Source organism: Antechinus flavipes, chromosome 5 (genome assembly GCF_016432865.1).
Source record: "Antechinus flavipes isolate AdamAnt ecotype Samford, QLD, Australia chromosome 5, AdamAnt_v2, whole genome shotgun sequence".
Classification (NCBI taxonomy): domain Eukaryota; kingdom Metazoa; phylum Chordata; class Mammalia; order Dasyuromorphia; family Dasyuridae; genus Antechinus; species Antechinus flavipes.
The window spans coordinates 101,414,005-101,440,071 of record NC_067402.1 but is presented as its reverse complement, the minus strand read 5'-3'; the positions used below and the strand labels follow the sequence as shown (position 1 = coordinate 101,440,071).

The window sequence follows — 26,067 nt, the reverse complement described above, 5'->3', positions numbered from 1 at the left end:
CTTACAATGAAGCCAAGTTCTTTTTTTGGGGGGGTGGGGGGTGGGGGGGTGGAAGTAAGGATTGGGGGGGATGGGGAGATTCTTTGCCCACTTTTCTTATAGTCACATATTTTTCAGTGCCCTCTATTTTATGTATTTTATCCCTCTGACATGATTATAAGTTCCTTCAAGTATGAGATCAAGTGGGTTATTTTTCTTGTGTCCTACAGAATTGTCATAATTCTGGGCAGGATTAGGAGCTTAGTAAATGTATGTTGAATTGTAAGGCAAATAATGTGGAGTGAGAAGCCAGTTGTGTTTTGAACCTTAAGATAAGGTAATACCTTGAGTGCTTCTTAAACCCTGTTGCTGACTATCTCTTCCCTGTAACTCGTCATATAAAAATTCACTGTTTACATACCATTTTAATTATAACTCAGTCCTCCATACCTGCACATTAATACTAGCAGCAGTAGTCCTAATGGGCTTGCCTTCCTATACAAAGATATTACTGCCTTCTCCATCATAGTTCAGTGGATAGTGCTTCTTCTCAGAGTTCTAATGGTTCAGTTCACAGTCTATCCAAACTTTTTTATTTTATCTCATTCTTGCCCATATCTTCTCATCATTCTTCCACAAGGAATTTCCCTCCTGGATTGACCTCTTATCCTATAAAAATATCTGTTATTGACCCATACATGCCAGTAAAAGAAACTTTTTTTTAAATACTGACACAGATTCATTTTTCTGACTCAGGTCTAGATATGTTTATCTTGAGGTACTTATCACTATCTATTTGAGGGTACAAATATTTATTACATTTATGTTGTGAATAATGCAGATAGGACTTTTGGAAATATTGCTCATCATATTGTCTAATCATAATTTCATCTAAAACCTTTTCAGGTACTGGTATCTTGGACCATTAAAAACCAAAGCTGCTCACTTTTTCAGTACTCTTAAGGTAAGTAAAACAAAAAAAGTGGAAAATTACAATTCGAAGAACACTGCATTTTTATATGTTGTTTACATTTTTCATTTTGTTTGTAGTAGAAAAAGGAAATGGGAGTGAATGGGACATCTCATTTTGTAGAAGAACTGCATAAACACATCTCTACAACAGAAAATACATACAATATGTCCACATTAATAGACTTTTGGCTGATAAGTTGCCTTCTTTCATACCTATCCATTTTCACTCCTGCCCTTATTTACCCTTTTAATATCACTTAACCTATTCATTTATTCCCTACAATTGAATAAACTATAAACATGCTGTCTTATCTATGTGTAGATATCTGTGTATCTGGAAAAATTTGTGGTGTATTATATATGTGTGACTCTGTCGGTATATATACCTAGACAGACTTGTTTGTGTTTAGATGTGTATCTCTGTATATTATGAACAGATCTCAAGTTGGCATAGACATATATTATTAACATTATGTGTGAGCAAAAGGATAAGTGCATTTGGTAGGTTGATGTGTAAAAGGAGAGTCAAGATAACTAACTGGATTTTTAGAGTGTAAGTATCAGTAGAAATAAGAGCTAGTCATAAAAGGCTTTATATTAGAGGCTTTTTAACCTGGGATCTGTGAACCTTTTTAAAAATATGTATTTTGATATATTTCATATCAAGGAAACTATATTTCCATATAATTAGGGGTTTTTTTGGATCCTATATATTTTGTTTATGTATTTAAAAACACTCTGGAAAAGGATCTACACATTTCAATAAAAGGTCCATGACACAAAAAAGAAGAAATTACACTATATAGAAGAAGTATGGCTAAGAACCTATTTATATGCAGAAAGGAAAGAAAATTTTAGGATTTAAGGCTACAAAGGGAAATGTGGAGTATGAGATTCTGGTGGCAGTAAGTCACTTTCTCCTAATACTCAAGCAACTAGCTTGAATTCACCAGTTATGGAGAAGGTGCCTACCTGCATTGGTGAAAGAAGCACCCTCCTCAGGAAGCTCCGTTACTCTCTAGCACTGAAATCACAGGTCTGGTTCCTAACCTGAGACTGGCACAGTAGACATCTTTGCCTGGGACATCCTCCCATCTTGAACAAAGATAACTCTTTTAGGATCTCTATTTTCTGTATTAGAGCATTTTATCACATGCCCATTTACAGTCTGCATGTATGTACACACACACACACACACTATAAACATATAACTCGGCATTGCTGAGTTCAGAGATTCAAGGGAGAGGAAGAGCTAACTTGTGAGAGACAAATGAATCCAGAGGTGGTGTAATTATGTATTTGGAAGCAGAAAATTAGTATCTTTGTCTTTCAGTTAAATAATCCTTGATATAACTCAATCAAACAAATTTTGTTTGTATTATCATGTGTATCTGAAAATTAAATTTTTTATGGAACAAGTCACTCCACACACTCAGTACTATTAGCTTTGTCTTTTCCCTGTCTCAAAAGGAACATGTCATGCACCATGTTGTTGGTCTGAAGAAAGGATTCCTTCAATCTCTTTGTGATGAGGAATCAGCTCTAGGATTCAGTCCTCAAATTACTTGCAGAGTTACACAGAGAAAAAAGGAGGCTGTTACCTCTCCAGTACATGGATACACAAGTCCTGGTTCACTGCCCAGCCTCTCCAGGAGTTGCATTACTAACATGTTTTAAATCTTCATCTTAATCTAGGAGTGGCCTCAGATACATCAGGCCTCCATCTCATATGTGGGGCCCACAGAGAGGCCCCCCAGTGAACCCGAGGAGAAACCTCCCAGGCCCGCTTTATACCGGAGGATATTCCGAAGGCTCGCATCATATTGGACGCGTTCTCAGGAAGGTGAGGGAGGTTGTTTAGAGGACGGGGATACCCTTTCTCTGTTTAAAACTGGTCTCAAATAGCTCTAATTCATCATTTAGCATTTATTATATACCAGTCACAATATGGGTGTAGGGGATGCAAACAGAGTGCAATAGTCCCCTCTCAAAGGCAAGTATAGAGACCTTATTCCAATTAGGAAGGACCTTCAAAGGTCATTTGGTTCATCCCCTACTTCCAGTTAGCAAGGCAGTATTCATTAAATAGCAGCATGCTAGTACCATAGATGGCTGTTATTTTGTTTTGAATCTGTGGCCAAGAGTGTTACCTCCCCCTCCCCTTTCCTTTGGCTGCTGCTCTTGGATGTCACCCTCAGTGCCTCCAACTCGCCCTCTCCTCTGTGTCTAAGTGAGGTGTGCAGTAGATACAGCAGACAGCCTGAGCAGGCAGAATGAAGCGGAGCTGAGCAGCTGATGGCTCCAGTCATTTATTTTGCATTGGTAGTAGTGGAACACTAATGGAAGTAATTGACCTTTGCCTAATGGATCCACACAGCCGTCTCCCAGAAGGCAAAGCCAGAGGTCTGGAAAGAAGTGCAGCTGTCTACCCTTGAATTATCCATCATGACACGGAATAGTCAGCCTGATCTGCAGGTAAGAGGGTCATGTTGGAAATCAGTATTTTGTGTCCTTAAGTGAGACATCATAGGTCACTTGGTCTTTCTACAACTGATTGTTTTACTTTGTACAATGTAAACAGTGAAAGGAGAGAGATGGAAGGGTCAGAATGGAATCGGGGGAGAGGTCTGAAGGGAGCGATGACATATCACTGTGGGATGAGACTAATGAGACAGGGAACCATAGAATCATGGAACATGGAGTTTAACCTTTTTCACTTTCTAGGTAACAAAGGTGAGGCCTGACAATGAAAGGTTTTTTCTGGAATCTAGGATTCAGATCATCTGATTTCCAGCTCATATTTCTTCCTACCACACTCGTGTCATTGGGGAGGATGTTTGTTTTAAAGTTTCTTAGGCTCTAGTAAATAATTCTGGCCCTGCAAGTATTGGCTTAGAGCAGTCTTCAGCTTATCTGCCCTCAAGACCATTTTGACAGGGCACAAGGCCCTGTAGACTACCAGTCCCATCAGTTCACTCTTGTCATTATAAATTTTAAGACACAGTTTTATGTGATTTGCATTTTGACCCAGCCCCAAAACCTAGGTTACATTCTTTAAAATCACTGATTTAGAGTTTCCAAAGTGATTGTTAAAGTGCCTTTTTTTTAACATTGGTGAACTAATAGAAAAATATCCTGTCATTTGATGTGATGAATAATATTAAAAATCATAGGCAACCCACATGAAAAAACCAGTGTAGTTGCAAAAAGGTTATCAGTGTTGCAAAAGTGGGAGAAAGTAGAAAATTTTCCTTTCTACCAAGATGTGTCACATAACCATTTAGAGGCTGTTTTCATTTTTTAACCAATACATCTCCATCCATTCTGTTGACTTTACTTTTACCTATCTGCTGTTTGTAATCTATAAAGAAGGTAAAGTGTCATTATAGATCTAGACAGCGTATTTATTTGGAATAACTTGAGCTTTAATTGTAATTTGAATCTCGAATTAAAATCAGACTGAGAAAGAGAAGAAAAAGAACCCCAAAGATGCAACAGTAATGGCCATTCATCTAAGAAAAATTTATTAATCACAAAGACTTTAAAAAAAAAAGTCAGTGCTGCTAAAGTTTTAAATATTTCCTTAGTTCTCTTTTACACCATTCCCTTAGTCTCTCAAGCAGGGGATGATACCGAGTTCTGCATTTGCCCCTGTTAGCATTTTGGAGGGATTATAAATTACTATTGGTAATTGTTATCTTCTTAAACCGGATGTATAGTGACACAGTTTCAAAGCTGCTGGGTGGAGAGAATTCACTGGTGATTCCAAATACTACCTTTGTTTTGTCATTCCTGGCCTTGTAGTTGCCAGTAGAGGCAGAGTTATTTCTACTTTAAGACTTACCATTTGGGGAAGCTGGTTGGTGCAGAGAATAGAGCACCAGTCCTGAAGTCAGCAGGACCTGAGTTCACATCTGGACTCAGACACTTAACACTTCCAAGTTGTGTGACTCTGAGCAAGTCACTTAACCTGAATTGCCCCAGGGGAAAAAAAAGACCTACCATTTCTAATTAGAGCCGTAGTTAGCCGCTTATAATCAGGCTGACCAGAGTAAGTAAGGCTGGTCAGGAAGAATCAAGAGTAGGAGTCTGATTATGTAGGAAAACATCATGTTTTATAGGTTAGTTGAGCTCGAGGTTAGATATTTTTGCATCAGAGAAGTAGAATTTATAGAATAAGGGACTGTCCTGTCTAAACTTATCTTCGTTGCTCTCTAGCATCATGTTTTCCTCACATTGAACATTTACTACTAAAGCCTTACTGAATTGAATGGAATCATGAACATTCCAGGCTAAATCCTATCAGCTGCAGTGTTATATAAACACTAATAAGAGTTTTCTGAATTCTCTTTCTCAGGGCACAGAAGATTTCATGAACATTTGCATTGAACCAGATACTGTCAGTAAAAGTGACTTTATCACAATAGGGTAAGTACAGAAGAAAAGAGGCTGGTTTGGAGAATGATAAAAGTGAGATTTTAGACCCTCGTGTTCTTCAAATTCACCAGTGGACTATCTGAGAGTTAAAAGAAAGAATCTAATGGGGTTTTTATTTTTCTCTTGGATTTTAGTTTAGCTTGTCAGATTGGACTTTCATGCTCAGATCCACCTTCAGTAGATCATATATACTTCTTAGCAGCTTCATTTTTTTTTTTTAACTCACAAGGAAAGTGAAAGACTCTTTCTTTCCCCAGAATTTTAATTGACCAGCTATCAACCACTTGATAAATACCTGCTATGTACTAGGGATTGTCTTAGGTGGCTACAAAACCAAAAATGAGGCAAGTCCCTGCCTCTAGCCCCTTCCTGAGGCTTCCATTAGGAGAGATGCCATCAAACCGATAAAGGGAGCTTGGGTAGGGAAAGAGGGGCAAAAGACACTAGCTGCTGAGCTTAGAATAGGCTTGTGCCCAAGGAAACCCCAACCCCGTCCCCTGCCAGACCTTGGATGGCCAACCTTTCCCCAGGCCTCTGCTGCACAGCCCTGCGGGGTCTTTAAGAACAGCTAGAGAGGCCACCATGTTCTTGGGCAGAGGCTTTCCCTTTCTCTTGACCAGTTTTTGTTCTCAGTATTCCCTCTGCTGCCTGAAGAGGGCAAAAGCACCTTTATCCTAGCAGGGTCCCCATGGTTATTGTGATCATCCCAACTCTCAGTGCACTCTTCAGACTCAACACAATCTAGGGTTTATCTGTATGGAAAATGCCTTTTGTTTTCTTAAAGAATTGTCACTGAGGCCAGATAATGACAAAATCTCTCTGGTGATGGGATTAATCTCTCCTTCTGATCTGATGATTGCTTTATGTCAAGTTTCAGGTCCTTATGGCTTTTTTTGTTGTACTTATGGCTTTTTGAAGAGGGTAGGAAGAGTCACATATAGTGCTGGGTTCCTCCAAGAAAAGAACCTTTTAGCCACGTTAGGACAGTTGGAATGATAAAGGTAGGATCGGGGATGGGAATAAGGACTAGACCTGTGAGTTCATTGGGAAAGGGAACTCTCAGGTGAGGAAACAGTGCAGGTCAGCAGCTTTTCTGAGACTTAGTCTTAAGAGTTGCTCAAGACATTGAAACACTCAGTAACTTTCCCACAATCCCACAGCCAGTATGTCAGTCAGCAGGGAGACTTGAACATAAGAATTCCTGATTTTAATCCAGCTCTCTAGCCATCGAAAGGGACAGGGCATTTTTTTTTTTTAAGAATATGTATAAATATGTGCATGTATATGTACATATATATATATATATATGAATAAATTGTTTTTAGAGAGGAACATGTATCATCTGATTTTATTTAGATGAGAAGAGTTTAGACTGCTTTTTCTAGTGGTATCATAAAGCATATGTGTCTTGTGGAACCAGTTCTTTTTTTTTTCTGGCCACTCTCATGTAAAGAAAGGCTTCGTGGCTGCTATGATCCCTCTTGAAATCCACAAAATTGTTTGAGGCAGAGCCAAGAGAGACTCACTTCTCTTTATTCTGCTATCTTGAGAAAATAATTTAAACTTTCTGGGCTTCCATATATTCATCTTTTAGATAATAGGGAAGGAGAGAGACTAGAAGATCTTGAGGTTCTTTATAGCTCCAAAATTCTGATTCTAAGTTAATTTGTAAGGACTAAAGGAAAGATCATTTACCCTTAGCTAGTATCTTTGTTGCTTTGAACTGTTAACATGATGTTTTCTTCTTGACTAGAACAACAAAATTGAAAAAGAGAAATGAAGAGTTTGAGGTTTTTGTGTTTTTCATTGATTTGAACCCTTTTAGGGTTGTTCTAAGCCAGAGCCCATTTTCCAACTGTGTCACTTCAACAATATCTGTACTGCTAGGGATTATTTCTCTTTTCCCTAAAGTCATGCTTCCTTTTTTATTTTTCCCTCCAAGATTTCTGTCAGTATTTATCAAGCTTCAGCCCCCTCTTTGATTTCTCCTAATTTTCTGTTGTCCCTCTCATCCCTGTCGCCTCCATTACCATTTAGGTTTTTAAACTATTTGCTTCCCAGGAGTTACTAAGTCATGTGGTGATTTCCCAGAAACACTTCCTTCTGAGCAAACCATGCTTCCAGCCTAACTTCATGTACATCTAACACCTGGCTTATCTGCTGACTGCATATATCTTTGTCTAGTCCAATAATTACAGATGGGTTACCCTAAAGAAGAGGAGACTTGGGGTGGGTGAAAGTTATTGTTTGTGTCATTTTCATGGACTTTTGTTCCCACAGGGAAACAGCATCCATTGCATCTGAAGAATTGATAGCAGAAAAGATAAAATGAGATCTGGGCTTCCAAGAGTTTTTTTTTTTTTTTTTAATTTGGTGGTTTTATGTTTGAAGACGTAATATAGCTTGAAGACTAGGAAATAAACATTAGAGTGATTCACTTAGATTTCTTATCTTTTCTCCATTCTTTAAGGAATTTGATATTTGATGCCTAAGCCTTTTTGTCAAAAAAACCCATTGGGTTTGGGAGATTTAATAACCACTTAGTTTTGGGTGAAGTACTAGATTCAAACATTGAATTTTGGAAGGAAGCTAGAATTTTTTTTTAAAACTTGGGTGAGAGAGGCATGGAGCACAGCCTGCCCAGCAGCATAAGGATGGAGAGCTACAATGTCTTGTCTGAGGAATAGCAAGCAGCCAGTTGGGTTGAAGCCCAAAGACTGCCTAAAGGGGAGCATAACCCCAGGTATCAGGGTGAGGGGCATTACATGCTAACCCTAGTGCCATAAAATCATACCCTAGAGCTGAAAAAATACCTCAGAAATGATCTAATCCAATCGTTTTGCAACAGCTGTGGAAACTTAGGCCCAGGGACATTATGTGACTTTCTTAGGTGATATAGCCAGTTAGCACCAGAGGCCGGTTCTCTAACCCCAGAGCTTCTTCAGTTGGACCAACGTGAATTTGGCCCTAGAGATCTTAAGGAACCACGAGACTGACTCTGTTATTGGTGAGAAAGCAACATGGTCGAAGGTTTCCTTAAGGAAATTACACTTTGGTAGCTCTGTGGAGGATGAATTGAAGGGCAGTTTTGACAAAGCTATTGTAATAGTGAGAAGGTAGGAAGTTACTTGCTAGTAAGTAGCATGACCACAAACAAATCATGTATTCTCTCTAAGACTATAATGACATCTATGAAATGGGGGCATTCAGATTGTTCATCTCCCAAGTGTTATAAGAAAAATGCTTTTTAAATCCTGAAGCACTACAAATGTGATTAACATTTTTATTCTAGGTGAAAGCACTTGTAGACTATGAAGGATTTTTTTTTTTAATATTTCTTAGGAATGCTTAGATGAACACCTGATTTCATTTAGAGTAAAAATATCTTTTAATATCTTTTAGTGTTAACTAACACTAAAGTAAACACTTTAAATACTAAACAATTAGTGTTGTTGAAACCTAGGTTTATATCAAGAAGTAAAAAATGAGGGACAGGGATATTGTCTGTTTTTTATTGTCTTTTATTTTTCATAACTCTTCATTTCAATGTAATTGATGTTAAAGCACTGAAGTCAGGAGGACCTGAGTTCAAATTTGGCCTCAGACATTTAACAGTTCCTAGCTGTGTGACCCTTTGGGGTTATTTTAAGAGCTCAGAACATGAATGGAGGCAGTATTACTACTTTGAATAAAAGAACTAATGCTTGTTGTGCATAGTCATGTTTTCTCAGATAAGCTTTGTGTCTTGAAATGCTCAGTGGCCATAGGCCTTCTTTGACTACCAGATATGTTTGGGAATTTTCTATCTTTAGCTTTTGTATACTTAAGCCTTAGTTCTATCTTGAGTCTGCTCCTTTATAGGACAGTAAATTCCTTATTAGTTATTTCTGTAAGTTTCTAAGCTTGTTTTTTTTTTTTTTTATTTCAATAGAAGTCAAAAGATGAGAGACCCTCATGTGTGTCCTGAAGGCTCTGAGTACCTCCAAGCCAGCCGGTGTACATTGCTTCTTCCTGAGGTAAGAGTTCAGAGGTAGCAGGCTTGCACCATCTGTCTTTTTACTTCCCTACAGCAACATTTATAATGGAATCAGCATCAGATTGGAGCTGTGGAAGACCTGGATTCAAATTCCAGTTTTGACATTCTAGCTATATGACCTCCCTTAATATGCTCCTCCATTAATGGTGAATAATATGTATGCTCCTTACTTAACAGGGGTGGCAGTTTTTTTTTTTTTTAACTGACTTTGCTCTTTTATTTTTGCTGAGGCGTTCTATAAAATAAAAGCTCTCATTCTCATTCCTCCATGTGAAAACACATTGCGGTGATTTCAGAGATGCTAACCTCCAACACTAAAGGTCTAATATTCTGCCTCACAGGGTACAAGGAAAAAACACTTCCAAGGCCAGGATTTGATATTTGCTTCCCAAAGTGGGGGTTCTTTTTTTTTTTTTAAACATTTTCATGTTAATAATTTTATACAAGAAGACTTGAATAAAATGAAAATGCATGCTTGTAATTTGGGTGCATTGGATTTGTTTGTGCAAAATCTTTTTACTTTAAAAATTATTTTTCATTTTGTAATGCTGTCTATATCTTCTTTGTTCTAAATTCTCCCCTTGTCCATAAATCTGACAGATAAGCTCTTCCATGTTCTTTTAATTTGCTAATGGTATCACCCTTTAGGTATAAATCGTGTATCCATTTTGACCTTATCTTGGTAAAAGATGTGAAATGTTGGTCTGTACATAGTTTTTGCCAAACTGTTTTCCAGTTTTCCCAGCAGTTTTTGTTCCAAAAGCTTTGATCTTTGAGTTTATCATACACTAGATCATTATAGTTATTTACTACAATATAATTTGTACCTTATCTGTTCTACTGATCACCACTATTTTTTAGCCAATATCAAATTGTTTTGATAATTACTACTTTATAATACAGTTTGAGATCTGGTATGGCTAGATGATCTTCTTTTACTTTTTTTTTTTTTATTATTGATTCCTTTGATATTCTTGAGCTTTTGTTCTTCTGGATGAATTTTGTCATTTGATTTTTCCTAGTTCTATAAAAGAATGTTTTGATTGGTATGGTATTGAAGAATTGTAATTTTTATAATATTGGCTCAGCTTACCCATGAGCAATTAATATTTTTTTCAGTTGTTTAGATTTGACTTTGTGTGAAAAATGTTTTATAGTTGTGTTCATATAATTGCTGGGTTTGTCTTAACAGGTAGACCCCCAAGTATTTTATTTTGTCTACAGTTATTTTAAATGGGATTTCTCTTTATCTCTTGCTGCTGGACTTTGTTGGTAATATTCTAATTTCTTAAAATAGGTTTTCTTGATCTTTTCCTTATTATGACAACTTATATTTCTAATTTTAAAAGAACAGACTAATAGGTGAATTTGTCTCTTTTACCAAGCAACATGTGAAAATAATTACTTGAGGTCACATAAAGACTTCCATTATAATTCTCTATTGGAAACAACAAAATGTACTTGTCATCATCATTTCCTAGCCAATTTCTGCCTAGGACTTGCCTCAAAATCTGAAAACAAGATTTTCATTCATCCTTCAGTAACAGCATTATACCTCTCAATTTGCCATCTGTATTCTATATGATTTCATTACAAGCAGTACTCCTTTCAATATGAGATGCTTTAACTCATCTGTAACTTCTTTATCCAATACAAATTGTCCATGTTTTTCCTTCAGTCCTTCATGGAGGAAAGGATGGGTTACTGAGGTCCTATTCCTAGAATAGTTTTGATGTTGCCGGAACACCACTGGAATGTAGCTCTCACTCTGATTATAAGATTTTTATTGGGTCATTTTTCAGTCCTATCAGTGGGGATGCGCTCTTCCATTTGTGCTCTCCACTGGGCATCTCCGTGGTGGGGGCAAATGTAAGCATGTCTCCCTGTTGTAAGCCTCACCTGCTGCTAATAACCAAAGGGTCACTGAACAGTTTGCCAGCTAACGTCTCTTAGGAAATCTTTTGAGATCCTGACTTGTGCCTAGGATATCCCTTGGGAGTAATCCATGAATAAATCAGTGCCAACAGCTATAGGAACAGTTAAGGTTGGAGCTGCTTGAGTTTCAAGTCAGTCTCATGTTAGGATGTGTTCAGGATATTGCGCTGCATCTGTTCCAGTTGTATGCTGTGCCATTGGTAGCGTGTAGTACCGTGGCCACTGAGTTCTCCGTTCTGGGCTTCTTCTTCCCTATAGGGAACAGGTGGGTCCTTCAGCATCGACAGCGAGGAGTACGAGGCCATGCACGTGGAGGTGACGCTGCTGCCCAAGAAACTCCATTTCTTCTGTGACCCGCGACAGAGAGAGAAGATGCTGCAGGGACCTGGGCAGTGAGCGCGAATGGGCACTCTTCTCGGAGTGGGGGGGCCCTGCAGGAAGGTGGGGCTGTGCTCTGCTAATACCTTTGGGGCAAAGGGGGCCCCCTCTGGAGAGCAGCACCTTGTTGTCTGGGGGGCTGCTGCTTATGAAGTGCCCCTTTGCCACTCAGAGCATCCCAGCATGTCCTGTTCACTACCTGTCGTGTAGCCAGCTTCCATTAAAATGTGCTTCAGTTTTTGTCTCGATAGTCTGCCCTCTTGGATGTTGGTTTCCCCTGGTGTGCATCCTGACTTTCAAGGAGTTTCTTAACACTGCCAAACAGCACATCTTGAAATGGAAAAGGGTAGGAGCATCTATTAGCCCCCACCCCAAAGTGTGCTCCTCTGTTGTGTCAGCATAACAAGGCAATGACAGCGGAATGGAAGCTCGGTCAGGTCCTCCTCAGCTGGAAAGGGTAGAGTGTGAGCTTGGTCGCACACTCCGCCTCTACTCTTTAGGACCATTGTGGTCACCTGAGTCCGAAGGCTCATCCCCAGCTTGGATGCAAAGGATAACTACTTCTGGTCACCCCGAGTAGGGCTTAGTCCTAGAGGGGTTTTCACTTAGAGGGAATATCTACACAGATAAAATTATAGCTCCTTCAGGTATTAAAGCCACTCACTCCCTATCACCCTTTAGAGTATCTCTCTTTTCTCAAAGCTTTTTCTGTCTTCAGCACCTTCTAAGGAAAGGCCCCTGTTGGCAGGCCCTCATTTTCATTTCTCTTGACTTGGCCCTACCTTAACAGAAAGTACATATATAGCAGCTTCTTCCTTAAGTTGAAATATGACATTGTGATGCACCTGATTTTAAATGAATATAAACATAGTTCAGGAAAGAAAGTCCTGAAGGAGAGAGTCCTCCCTAAGAATTTTTTCCTTGCCACCCTTTCATTCATTACCTCATTAAAAAAACAAAAAAAAAAAACCCAGACACAAATATCTCCCCCAGCTTAATTTGTGCTTAATGTACATTTCTATGTTCTCTTTGTGCCTTCTATCTTCTTAAGTAGGACCTTTCATAATAACTTACAATTATAATGCTTTAAGATTTTCAAAAATGCTTCCCTTACAGCAACCTTTTAAGATAACTTAGATGTAAATATTAGCCTTGTTTTTCAGATAAAGGTTCAATTATTTTAAACAACTTGTTCATGGTTATGCATCTAGTATTTGAACCTACATCTTCTGACTCTAGACTTGTGTTCTATATATTATACTAGCCTTCTAATTTTGAGTAAGTTCAATTATATTTAGAGAAAATCTCAAACTCCTCTTCCCCTCAATTCCTGCCCAGTGAGAAATGATCAATTTGTAAAAAAGGAGGTAATTTTTAGTTTTAGAGAGATGGACCCCCAGATTTGGAATCGGAAGAGTAGGTTGCAAATCCTGGCCGTTTTAATAACTTCTGAACTGTGGATGTATTAACTGAGCTTTTATTTGTTTCAGTTTGCTCATCTGTAAAATGAGAAATATTTGTACCACCTGCCTTTTGGGGCATTTTGGAAATCAGCTGATATAATGTCTATAAAATGCTGCATATAAAGAACCATTTAAATGGCACTTCTCCCCCCTCCTTTTTTGCAACATATAGGGTGTTTTCTCTAAGAGCCTGTTTTCTATAACAGAGCTTGTAAACAGCAAAATCCATTTTTCCTTCAAAATCCGTATTCCCTTCCCTCCATCTTTTGACTTCCTTTTGTGAAAGAGTAGTTACAGTTTCCTGTGCTATTTTTTTTCTCATTTCTTTAATCCTTTCCCCAAATTGTGCATTTGGATTGATGTTGGAGAAAGGATGTATTGAACAAAATTAATATTACATACTGCCACCATCCATTTTTGTTTTTAATGTTAACATTTTAAAGTCGAAGTACATGAGGGTTTTTGTTGCCTAGTTCTGGCTTTTATTTATTCATTTTTACTATATTGCACATCTTTGTTTTGCTGATGATATTATAAGGACAACTCTTCCTGTATGAGTTTGCTCTATTTCTCTAAGAAATAGGTGTAAATGCACACACACACACACACCCCTCCATATTGTGACATTATTTCTTTGCCTTTCTCCATATACTATATACTACCTTATAAAGAAACAGAATATATCTATAGGGGTAGCACTGGACAGCAAGAAGTCTGGTATCAAAATTGTTCTTAGAACAGCATGTTTCTACAAATATGTTGATGGTGGTTTGTTTTGACAAGATGGGAAAGAAGCAACAGAATGGCTTTTTTATTTATTCCAAAGTTGTTTATAATAGTAAATGGTCTCAGGGCACAACACTGTCCCCTATTCAAAAGAAAAAACAAATTACATGAAATAAAATCTAATCTTTTATCATTTACCAATTTTAGAAAATGGATTATTACATTAGAATAAACTTTTTAACAAATGATAGGCTCTGTGACCCTGGATGAATGACTTAATTTTTCAGTACTGGATGCCAGTGTTGTCAAACTCAAATAGAAACTAGATCATTATATTATACATGAGAATCTCTGTAATTTGCATTTAGACTTTACAAAATACATATTAACATCATGTGTTCTATTGTATTTTTATTTATTTCATTAACTATTTCCCAAATTACATTTTTATCTGGTGCAGCATATTTGATACTGCTACAGGTAAACATCAAGACAGGGATTCTTCACTCTTTTTATGTAATGCATCCCTTTGGTATTCTAGTGAAGTAATACCGTGGTTACTTGCCTGTATTCATAATTGAAAAGACTCAATTTCAATTATAGTGAAAATAAGGAGATTGGGTTTTTTATTCCATCTAAGTTCACTATCCTCTGAAATATGATTTGTTAACCTCAAATTAAGAAGCCACAAAATAAGTTACAGAAATCTTGATAGGCATTGGCAAAGGAAGTTTCTTATACCAACAGAGTCACAGTTTCCGTATCTGCCTGTGGAATAGGTGTTTGGTCTTACTTGCATTCCTTATTCATGGAGATAGAACATTCAACTGAAGTGAGATAGTGAATCTTTCTCTTCTGAATGAACTTGTAAATTTAATCTCTCTTCTTGAACTCTCAAGGATGGCGGCTGTTCCAAGAGAATGGTGCACCTCTAGGAGCAGCAATCTTTCAGGCATCACCTGGGTACAAGCATGGTGATATAGTCCAGACGAGCTTCACGACCCAACATGGGCCCAGGCAGAGGCAAGCTCCTCAGCATCAGCCAAAAGGCTCTGCACAGTCAAAGGGAGTGGAATGTAACAGCCACAGAGTGATTACAATCCATGTGTTCATGTTAAAATGTGAACTTTAATTGTAAAAACTATTTTCTGTAACTATGGTCATATCAACCTCTGTAGCCCATTTGACTTGGATCTATACAAATATGATAAAAACTATACAGCAACCATTTGTACAACAGAACAAATTCAAGTGCCATTTTTGTCTTATTAGGATTAATCCTTCCTTGGGCCTTTGGAATTGTAACATCTAAGGGGTTAGTAGGTTTGCAAGCACTGTCACTGGAGTAGTAGTCACCCTACTGATTTCATGGTTTCATATGCAGTAGGTAAAGACCTTTCAGGGAAAAGGGATTTTGGAGAAGGGGAGAGAGGGAGAAGACTTCAGGCTTTTGTTATTGCTAGCATAGGTTAAAGAACCGTGACATTAATAATTCGATGTGCTTTCCATCTTGAAGGTGTTCAGGAGGCTGCACTCATCAAATGGCAAGAAGAATCAGATTATATTCAGATATATCAGTTGTTTTTTTTCAAATTTAACATTTCTAGGATGACCAAAGAGTAATCTAAATGAAGAGAATAAACCTAATTTTGGTAGGATTTTTTTGGTTCTCCCTCTCCTGTGCTCCTCTTCTTTTCTTCCATCAGAGCAAAAATATGATACCATTTTTTCAATATTGTATCCTCCCCAGGGAGCAGTTTATTAATAGGGGCTGACTGATCAGAAATATGCAGCTTTACTACTTTCTAAGAAAATAGATTTTTTTGCATTTGGTTTAACTAACATGTCTCCTTCAGGAATAACTAAACCTTATTTCCTGAGAAGACAATATTTATATTTAATGACAACTCCCATCCCTCTGCCAAGATGTCTAAATCATATTTCTGTGGCTTTTTAGGCTAGGTCTCCTTAATATAATGTAATTGTCTTTTTCCAGCATTGCATTATAATTTTGAAATATTTTTCTATCAGTAAGCAACTAAATAACTCTTCCTTTTTTATAAGGAAAAAAGATCAATTTGCAGGATTTTCTAACCATACTCAGTAATCTTCTACAGCTCTTTAGAGTATAGACCAATTAGTAATCAAGATAAGATTTCTAATGACAGCTTTTAAGGACATGCTAAAAAACAAGGACTTCATTCCCTTTCAACTTTCTGTCAGTCAAGTCAAACTGTGGTAGCATCCATTTTTAATACGAAAAAGTCCTACAGATCATCATAAAAGATGAATAGGGACTACAAAAGTTAGGGGGCTACTCTCTGTAGTCATAGTTCAGGGCAGGGAATGGGGAAGCTGTAGCTTTTGCCACCCAAATCAAGGGATTCTTGATCTCATCAGTCAAGTGCAAAGACAGATCTTAGTGATAAGATACTAATGATCTACATCCTTGGGTCTACCCAGTTTTTTTTTTTCGTTTTTTTTTTTTTTTTCTTTTGCTGCTATCAAGCATCAGACCTTAGGAGAACATTGATTCTTCTTGCCCTTAAGTTCTTACAGGCATGAGCTATTTATCTGTTGGAATTGGGCAAGAACATTGATTCTTCATGCCCTTAAGTTCTTACAGGCATGAGCTATTTATCTGTTGGAATTGGGCAAGACTTCTGACATCTGTAACTTGTACCTACTACAGTGTAAATTTTTAACCTTATCTTGGAGCATCACTGCATTAAAAGGCTCAATTTAGTTGTTGTTCTTCACAGGAGGTTCTCCCACAAGAATACTTTAAAGACAATCTCATGGTTCTGTTTTAAAGGATTTTTCTAGTTTGTTCAAAATATTAACATCTTCAATTTCTATAGCTTCTGTTAAGCTTGTTCTACTAAGAACAAGGCGGCGGTAAAGTTTTAAATTTCTCTTCATCCTTCCACTGCTCAGGTTAAAATGCAGTGGATCAATAGATGTTTTGGTATGGGGATTTTCACACTAGTTTTTTTTTTTTTTTAAACATATTTTGGTCCCAAATTTTGCTTTATTTTAACAAAGGGAAGAACAGTAAATTACATATGCAAATAAGTGCCACAGATTCTACCCAGGCAAATTCCTCATTCCTTTTAATCTCTAACCTGCTTCCCTTCTTCCCTTCCCCCAAAATGGGAATAAAAAACATCTATGATGCTTTGATGGCCGATGCCCTATGAGAGCAAAATATTTTCTATTTCAAGTCAGTGACTGTTTACTATGGCTCAGTAGGGTACAAAACCCCTGGTCCAGTATTGCAAAACAACAATCACCCACTAGAGAGAAGGAATGCTTCAGTGTAACAAGATCAGAAAGCTCATGTAAAATTTAATCCTGTCTCCTTTCCATATAGCACTACCTAACACTAATGCTTTTTGCAACATAAGCTTAGACTTTAAAACAAAAAGTCCACAGCCATGGCTTGTGCTGGCTAATGCCTCTTAAGTAGTTCTGACATCCTGTGTACCTAAGTGAGTTCCTTTCCACCATGAGGCCCTTGATTTCCAGTCTGCTCTAAGGGAATTGATAATGATGATTAGGCCTGGGTACTTTTACACTGAAGGGATTAGAGGGGAAAAACTTTACCTGCTGGTATAAGAAAAAATTAGTGAATAATGACAAAAGGGACTGGATTGCATCTCAGGATGAATATATATTCCTAAAGATCTTTTTAAGCTTCAGATCCTATGAATGGGGGAGCATGTTAGAGACAGCGGAGTAATAGTGGCAAAAAAGAAGGCCCAGGATGTTCCAAAGAGGAAATTCGATTTTTTTTTTCTTTATAAATATTTCTATCACTGGAATGCTGGCTACTGTCCCCAACAAAATTGATTAAGTCTACTGGCAATACTTAAAAGTCCATACTTATTTGTTTACTAAAAAACGTTATGCCCTAAAAATGGAGAATGTGTTTGTATTACCATCAAGTATATCTACATTTCACAGTACTTATTATTTCACATCCTAATAGCCAGGCTGAGTAAACACTTCTAAAGAAAACAGAAGCTTTTGTCAACCATGATGGTAAAAAATACAATTCATTATTTCCTCACTGTTTTTCTCAACTATGGGCAATTCACCTGGTGAGCACAGGCATATATATCTATTTTTAAATAGCATAACGAGAGAAGGAAAAGGGAGAAAGCACTTTCCACTAAGAGCCCGGGTGATGAGACAAACTGAAGACCCAATAGAAAGAATAATTTCTATATCACCACTCCTATGGGCCTACATAGTGAAAGGTCTCATTGTAGCTCACAGGAGCAGGCTGCTAACTGCAGCTAACTTAACAATTCCCTCCCTTCTTCCTCCAAGTTAACAGGAGGGCAGTCACTCACTACTTAGAACATGGCTATGAAAAACATCCAGACAAAGTTTTGTGGGAACTTGGATGCTTCTGTAACTCATGTTCAGTGGTTTCTTGACCACTACACCCTGAGAGAAGGCACTGTTGAGATTCCTTCCTATCTAGGAAGGGAATAAATTAAACTTCTCTGTCCCCAGCTTCAATTGCAAGAATCAAGAATGCCATAAATGGCCCTTCATGTTAAAAATAAAGAGGACTTTTAAAAGAGATCACATCCATTTCCTCAGCTTTGTTTAATGTAATACTCTGACCAACTGAGCTAATCAGCCCAAATACTAGATTCTGTCACAGAAGGTCTGCTATAACCTTTTGAAAAGTTTATCCTTAGTTACATACCACTTGTCTGTTATAAAACTTGCTTTTTAAACCCAGTTATAGATAGCCCTGAATGGAAATTAAATGGTAGGAACATTTTTGACAATGGGCATGGTAGTCAAGTCTTGCCCCCATTTAAACTCTACAGCCTGAGCTATATAGAATAAAGAACAGAGAGAAAGGGGAATGAATGGCCTTATAGCATCCCTAGAAAGGTTTCAGGGCTTCATTCAAGTTTTGCCAATTTTACGGTGACATTCATGCCAGTTTACAGTAGTACTTAAGATTGAGAAGCATACTTGTGTCCTACCCTACAGTCACTTCCAAACAGGAAATCATGATGAGATCAGAGGATCAAAGTCCTAAAATGTATCTAGAGACTTAGAGAGGGTATCTGGTCCCTTGCCTTTGGGCATCTGGACAGATGGTTGTCTTCGCTTTAACACAACCAGTTAAAAGAAATTCTTTGACCTTCCCAAAGTCTATTCCAATGTTTTAGAAAAGCAGACCTCCCATAACCTATCCTGGTAACTGATCTTCCTTTCAACTTCATCCCTGAGTTACTCTAGAAGATCTTAAGAAATCACCTTTCTCTCTCCCTTCCCAAGATCAGACCAGGCCCAAAACCAGAGCAGCTTTGGGGTGAAAGTTCTTTCAGAGCCAGAATACAAAACCAAGGTCGTTCAATTTGGGGAATAGAGAAAAGGAAAAAAGGAAAATGTAAAAATTACATTTGTTGGAAAGTATAAATAATATCCTTTCTTATAAACTTGTTAAATAAAAATGGAATCCTTTGGGAACCAGTGGGATGAACTCCAGGGACGCTTCTCTTCAAATGAGGGAATCATACCCTCTCTATGGGCAGCAAGGATTATCAATGACTAGCATCACATCAATGCCATATGCTTCCAGCAGGTCCATAAGAAAGCTTCGGTCCCCTTGGGGATCCAGGCCCATACCGCGGGCATGCTCTGCTGTCAGGGTCTTGTCTTGGCTTGCGGAGACCTCCAGCAAAGTCTGGAATATCCTATTGTTCTGCTCCAGAAAAAACCTGCAATGTCCAAATTATAATATGAGAAATGGAACAAAAGTTCACCCAGATCATCATTAGAAAACCTAAATAGGAAAAAAACCATTGAGTACTTCTGTTTTCAAAGTATTTTAAAGCATTTACTTTTTTAAAAGGCAAAAGGGGCATTACTTTGTCCTGGAGAGAGAGCTTTAAATTGAAAGTAAAAGAGAAGGGAAGAAAACTTCACTTGAGCAAGGCCAAATTTGAAGAAGGTTAATGGATGTGTTACATAGAACAGTGTCCAAAATAGGGTAGTAATCTTTTAAGGAAGAGTAGAAAGGAGGAAAATAATGAAATAAAATCCTTGGCTTTCTTCAAAAATTGGCTTAAAGATATCTTCTTGAAGCTCTCACTAATTCCCTTAGTTGTTAATGCCCTCTCCTACTTATGATAACCTTACATTTATTTATTTTTCTGTATATTAGATGCCCCTAATACAGGAGTTTCTAACCATTTTTTGTGTTGAGTCCTCTCAATGAGATGAAGCCTATGAACTTCTTGACCCTACCTTCATAACTGAAGAAAATGCTGAATTTCGTTTAGTGAAAATTAAGTGGAAATTTTTTCAAAAATTTTTATTTATAAATGCCTTCCCCTTAAATCTATCCATGAATCCTTTGGGCGTTCAAGAATTCCACGTTAAAAACCCTGGCCTAGGGGCAGCTAGGTTGTATGGTAGATAGAGTACCAGCCCTAAAGTCAGGAGGACTTGAATTCAAATCTATCCTCAGACACTTAACACTTCCTAGCTATGTGATCTAGGGCAAGTCATTTAACTCCAATTGCCTCAGCCAAAAAAAAAAGAAAAAGAAAAAGAAAGAAAAGACCCTGGCCTACAATGTAAGCTCTTCAAAAGGAAGGACTTTTGTTTTTCTAGTACATAGCATTGTGCCTTAGACACAGAGATAGACCTGTGTTTTTTTCATACATGAAGTCTTAGGTAAGGAAACTTGGATTTCAATCCAATGCAGATTGAAACCATCTCTGCAATTTCTTTAAGAAAACTGTCTGGAACTTTGAGAGATTAAAAGAGTTGCCCAGTACCATACAACTGGTACATGTCAAAGACCAGACTTGATTCCAGCTCTAACCACTATGGCAGGGTGATTTGTATATATCAGATGTTTAACAAAAATGTGTACAAAATCAATGAAGATCATGAAAGGTCTCAATAAATAATCTATATTTGAAAAAATGTTTAATAAGTGTAGCCATTAATGGCTTAACTTACAGATGGAATCGCTAATGTTTCAATTAGAACCCTAACCACTGAATCACTAAACTGCCTATATTTTAACCCAGTGTTACCATTTGAAAAATAAAACATTTTTTCAGAATGGCAAAAAACTGAACCCAAGAAGGTGGTATCTATCAGTCAGGAAATGGCTGCACAAATTGAAGCATGAATATAGTGGAATGCTATTGTACCATAACAAAAAGAAAACAGTGGTGGAGTCTGAGGAGACCTATTTACACTATAAACCCAAGGCTATAAAAGGAACACCCCCAACTCACAGAACAAAGAGGTCTTCTTCACATGGGTTGCAGTCCTCGCCCACCTCCTGAGAGTACAGCAACATCTGCCTGTTTTAGAGAAGAAAAATCAAGGATTTGCACGGCAGACGGCCTGGAAACTCAGGCCTGTCATCCCGGGCTCCCTGCCCAAACTAGGCAGAGCCAGGCCGCTTCCTACTCTTGTCACAGTTTGGGTTTGCACTTCTCCTACTTGTGCTAACAAGGTAGGGCACTCTGGCTGTGGACCCATGGAAAATACATTGTGGGCAACGAGGGGACAGTGTCACAGAAGTCAGCCTGCCTGCCTGCCTCTGGGGCATCTATGTATTACAGAGCTGGTTCTGAGTGGGCACTCCCACAGAGCAGGTAGGGCAGAAAACCTGTATATTTTCTGTTTACAAAATGAAGGGTCTTTTTCCCCCCTTGGAGCCTCCTGATATGGTTCCTAACTCCTCAAACTACGGCCCGCGGGCCAGATGTGGCAGCTGAGGACATTTATTCCCTTCACCCAGGGCTATGAAGTTTATTTAAAGGCCCACAAAACAAAGTTTTTGTTTTTACTATAGTCCGGCCCTCCAACAGTCAACTGGCCCCCTATTTAAAAAGTTTGAAGACCCCCTGCTCTAGACTGTGCCCCTCCCTTTATGCTCCTGGGCTCATACTGTTCAATCTTTTCCACTCCACTCTCCTTTTTTGTCTCCATTGTCCAGAAGTACAAGGAGCACTACTAAAGGGTACTTTCCTTCCGGAATGGGAACATTGTAGGAGTGCTGGACGGAACAGCAGGACAGTGAAACCATCTATGTCCCTTGTAGCTCCCCAAACAGGCTCCCCACTACCTCTGCTCGTTAAGCCTCCGGTATTTTTCTTTATCAGCACTGTTGAGCTTAAGCAGCGGCTGCAGGTGTTCGTGGTGTGTCTTCACATTCTGGTTGTCCACATAAACATCATACAAGTCGTGTTTCTCTTCAAAAATCTTCTCTGTTGTACCTGTAGACGCCAAGGTCAAGAATCAGGAAACCCTGCTGTGGTTTCATAGTTTCATCAGGGAATTCTGTAACAGTTTCCAAGTCATCCAAGAGTAAGCACTTGATCAAATGAGAACAATAAGAAGTCGGTACTTAAATGTTTGTTCCTTCCTCCCACCCAGGAAGATAGGCTCCAGAAAAAGAATTAGGGAGTCAATAAATGATTTTTAAAGTCTGTGTGCCAAGTACAGGGGATACAAAAAGAGCCAGGCTTCTTGTAGAAGGAGGGACTTTAGCTGGAATTTAAAGGGAGCCAGGGAGAGCAGTTGTGGGAGAACAGACGGGCAGAAGGAAAATGCCTTAGGCCAAGAAATGGTTTATCTTTGAATGTCAAATAAAGCATCTTGTGTTTGATGCTGTGGAATTCCCAAGTGCCCAAGTAGGGAAAGGGCCCTGTGACAAGATCAGCCCTGTACTTTAGGGAAATAACTGTAGAGACTGAATGGGAGTAATCAGACCATGAGGTGATGAGGGCCATGAGAGCAGGAGTCATAATCGAGAGAAGTTGGCAAGAAATCAGCAACTTGGATTGGGGGAAGGAGGAGACGACGAGCAACTCAGAACGAGCCTGTGTTTCAGACCTGAAGATCTAGGAGGACTCTGAGGTGTCCTTCTGCCGTGTCAGGGAAGATAGAGAAGGGCTTGGGAGGAAAGATTTCTGTTTATGGATAAAGAGTTTAAGATGACTACTGGACAGCCAGTTTGAAATGTCTGAAAGGCAGCGAGAGCTATGAAACTGAAGGGCTGTGGAGAAAGAAGCAGAATAACTAGAACTGAAAATGGTTGGCAATCTCTGGAAGCTAAGAGATCACCAAGTGTAAGAGGGAAAGAAGAGGGTCCCCTTCAAAACTCTGCAAGAAATCTACACAGATGGGGTGTGATCTGGAGGAGGAGGCAGTAAAGGAGACAGAAGGGATGCTCAGACACAGAAGAACCAAGGAAAAGGCCCGGGAATCGGCAACTTTAAAGAGAACAATTTGGGTGGGATGATAGGGGAGAAAGTAGAGGTCCCATTCTCATGGCCTTTTTGAGTTATTTAACTATGAAGGACAGAAGAAAACAGTGGAGATGGAAGCACTGGGAGGATTTTTAGAACGGGGCAGAGATGTGTATGTTTATATAAGCAGCAGAAAATGAGCCAGTAGACAGGAAGGACTGAAAATAAGTCGAAGGGAAATGACGGGAAGGAAACAACCTATTGGAGGAGATGGAATGAAATAAGATAGAGTTAAACTTGGTCAGGAGAAGAAAGTAGGCAAGAGGGAGATGGAAGCTCTCAGCAAGAGTGGGGGAGAAGAAAAGATTTGGAAGATGTGCAGAGAGTGAACTGAAAAGGGATGTAGAGTAGGATTGCTCAGCAGCACTAAGGACCCAAGTGAATTTATAGCGGACTCAGAAGATTGGTCATCTTTGCACACAAGGCTCCTCATATCCTAATTGGGGTGTTGGGTGGCAGTAGGAGGCAAAGGTGCAAGTGGTCCCTAGCACCTTTTCCTTGGGAGACACATGGGCTGAACAGCCCTTCCAAAATCTGTCCTTCAGGCATAAAGGAAAGAGAAATGCATATCAGAGTGAAGAGTAAGTGGTGTCATACTCACATGCCACGTAAGACACTTCTATCTCTAGGCTCTCAATATCTGCCACGTTCACATAAAAAAAGGGTTTGGATTCAGGAATTGTTCCTCCTATGCCCGGCAGAGAGACATTGGCCAGGCAGCAGCAGCAATATACTATGGACAAGAAGAGAGAGATGCATTTTATAAATGACTGTCATTTCTCCTCTCCCCCGGGGACCAAACAAAAGCATCTTTTAACTATGTTCTCTAAAGGTCCCAGAAAAGGTCTCATGCAAAATGAGATCAAAAATAAGTATGGCCATTATTCTAAAAGTCTAGAATGCCATATTTCCATGTAAAATAGCATGCCAATGGAATGAGGAGTTTCCATGGGACATCTTAGTCATTGAGGCAGGGTTTAGGGTCAGTAGAAGCAAATTTAATTCTGATATTTATTTTTCCTTCTTAGCTTCCCTTTATCTCAATTATTTATAAGTATCCTACTTTTAAAAAAACAAAACAAAGCATGTCCTAACTATAAAAGTTCTATCTTCTTCCTCCTCTGGTTTCAAATTGGTATGACTAAAACCTTAATAAATATTATCCACACCTTGAGATATGTTGAGACTGTGGATTATTATATCTGATTTCAAATTCTTCCCAATTACAATCATTTCTCACACTGCTTCCTCCATTAGATTGAAAAGAAACCCCTCAAAATATGCAGTCTAATGAAATAAATTCAAATAAGATGTATATTTTTTAAATGTATGTCTCAAGTTCTGCATGTTAATTCCATCAATATGGAATTAATTCTATATGCCTCAGATATTACCTTTGTGACTCCTAGATAAGTCAATTTCTCTGAAACTCACTTTCCTCGTGAAGAAAATGAGACTGTTCTCATTGAGCTTTAATGTCTCAATTCTAAATCTTAGGAATAGTCTTAGAACTCATTTATAAAGTAAAGAGATTGGGTTCCTCTGAGTTTCCTTTTAGCTCTGTATTCTACCTATGGCTGTCATAACGATCACCAATATCTCACCAAAAGTAAACCCACCATTCCCCTTGCGAGATGCAACACCAAAAGGCTGCCATGTACTCCCTATTTCCCTACATCTGGTCCTCTCTAGGAATGACCTGAAGTCTCTTGACACTTGGTCCTAATAAAAACACTCAGAACCTGATGCTTGTCCCTTCCTTTGGAGGTCACTTACCTCTGTAGCACACAACTCCTACAGGTGGAGGAGAGAATATCAAAATACGTTTTCGAAGCAAAGCAAACTTCCAAAGGATGAGGATCTGCTCCCCAAAGAATTTAATAAACTGGGACATACAGCCAGCCGGGTGTGTGATCTGCAAAGAATGAAAATAGGAACAGCTTGGGGGAAATGCCACAAGGAGAGAACTCGACACGAGTACGTGTAAGTCCAAGAAACAAAGCAGTCCCCCAACCAGATTCCAGAATTAAGATGCTGAGAGTTGGCTGTACTCGGCTCCAATCAAAGCATATCTGGAGTACTCTTCTGGGTGCCATATTTAAGTCAGGGCATCAACAAGGTCAAGCCCATCCAGAGTAATCTAACCAATACTACAAGGTGAGGGGACTAAAACTGTCATCCAAAATCAGGCGAAGGAACCAGAAATTTTTAGACTAGTTACAGAGACGTTGTAACTGCCCTCGAGAAAACCCTTTTGTCTGGGTCCCTAGGGTCAACTCTTTGTTCATATATCTTCTGCATTCCCATTTCTGGATGACTCTTAACACTACATCTCTACATTTCTGCAGAGCCACATTTGTTAGCAAATATTTCTGCTTAGATCAGGGATCCTTAACCTTTATGTCATGAAACCCTGTGACCATTTGGTGAAGCCTATGGATTTCTCAAAATACTGTTTTAAATATATAAAATGAAATACAAATGGTTGAAGAAACCAATTATACTGAAATAAATCTATCATAATATTTTTCCAATACAAATTCTCAGACCCCTGAAATCTCTATGGACGCATGGTTTAAAAAAAAAAAAGAAAGAAAGAAACCCTGACAAAGAGGTCCACAACCTAAACATGTTGAAAAGCAAACGCTTTTTTTTTTCCATCCCAAGTAACAATACTTTACTACTAAAGTGCTTTACTTCTTCCATAACTATTTGACTCTATTCTGATATGGGAGAGAATGGATGTATAAACACACTTTTTTTTTTAACTTTAGCAATATTTTTCTTAAATGTTACTTTTTAAATGTTTTGGATTCTTTTATTAAAG

General features: G+C 38.5%; 2 protein-coding genes across 3 annotated transcripts in view; one reads left to right on the top strand and one right to left on the bottom strand.

The window, feature by feature from the left end:
* The window catches only part of AGK (acylglycerol kinase), a 93,520-nt gene extending 75,746 nt beyond the window's left edge, over positions 1-17,774 (top strand). For both annotated transcript variants that reach the window (XM_051961989.1, XM_051961990.1), the window contains exons 11-16: positions 886-943; positions 2,647-2,794; positions 3,329-3,426; positions 5,309-5,379; positions 9,320-9,404; positions 11,618-17,774. In XM_051961989.1, coding sequence (XP_051817949.1) covers positions 886-943; positions 2,647-2,794; positions 3,329-3,426; positions 5,309-5,379; positions 9,320-9,404; positions 11,618-11,755 — 598 coding nt within the window. In that variant the 3' untranslated portion in view covers positions 11,756-17,774. The remainder of the gene's footprint in view (positions 1-885; positions 944-2,646; positions 2,795-3,328; positions 3,427-5,308; positions 5,380-9,319; positions 9,405-11,617) is intronic.
* The window catches only part of DENND11 (DENN domain containing 11), a 48,356-nt gene continuing 36,284 nt past the window's right edge, over positions 13,996-26,067 (bottom strand). Inside the window, exons 5-9 of the mRNA XM_051961988.1 lie at positions 25,017-25,155; positions 23,842-23,973; positions 22,055-22,205; positions 21,216-21,284; positions 13,996-19,679 (exon numbers count right to left, since the gene is read on the bottom strand). Of these exons, the coding sequence (XP_051817948.1) occupies positions 19,484-19,679; positions 21,216-21,284; positions 22,055-22,205; positions 23,842-23,973; positions 25,017-25,155 (687 nt within the window). The 3' untranslated portion in view covers positions 13,996-19,483. The remainder of the gene's footprint in view (positions 19,680-21,215; positions 21,285-22,054; positions 22,206-23,841; positions 23,974-25,016; positions 25,156-26,067) is intronic.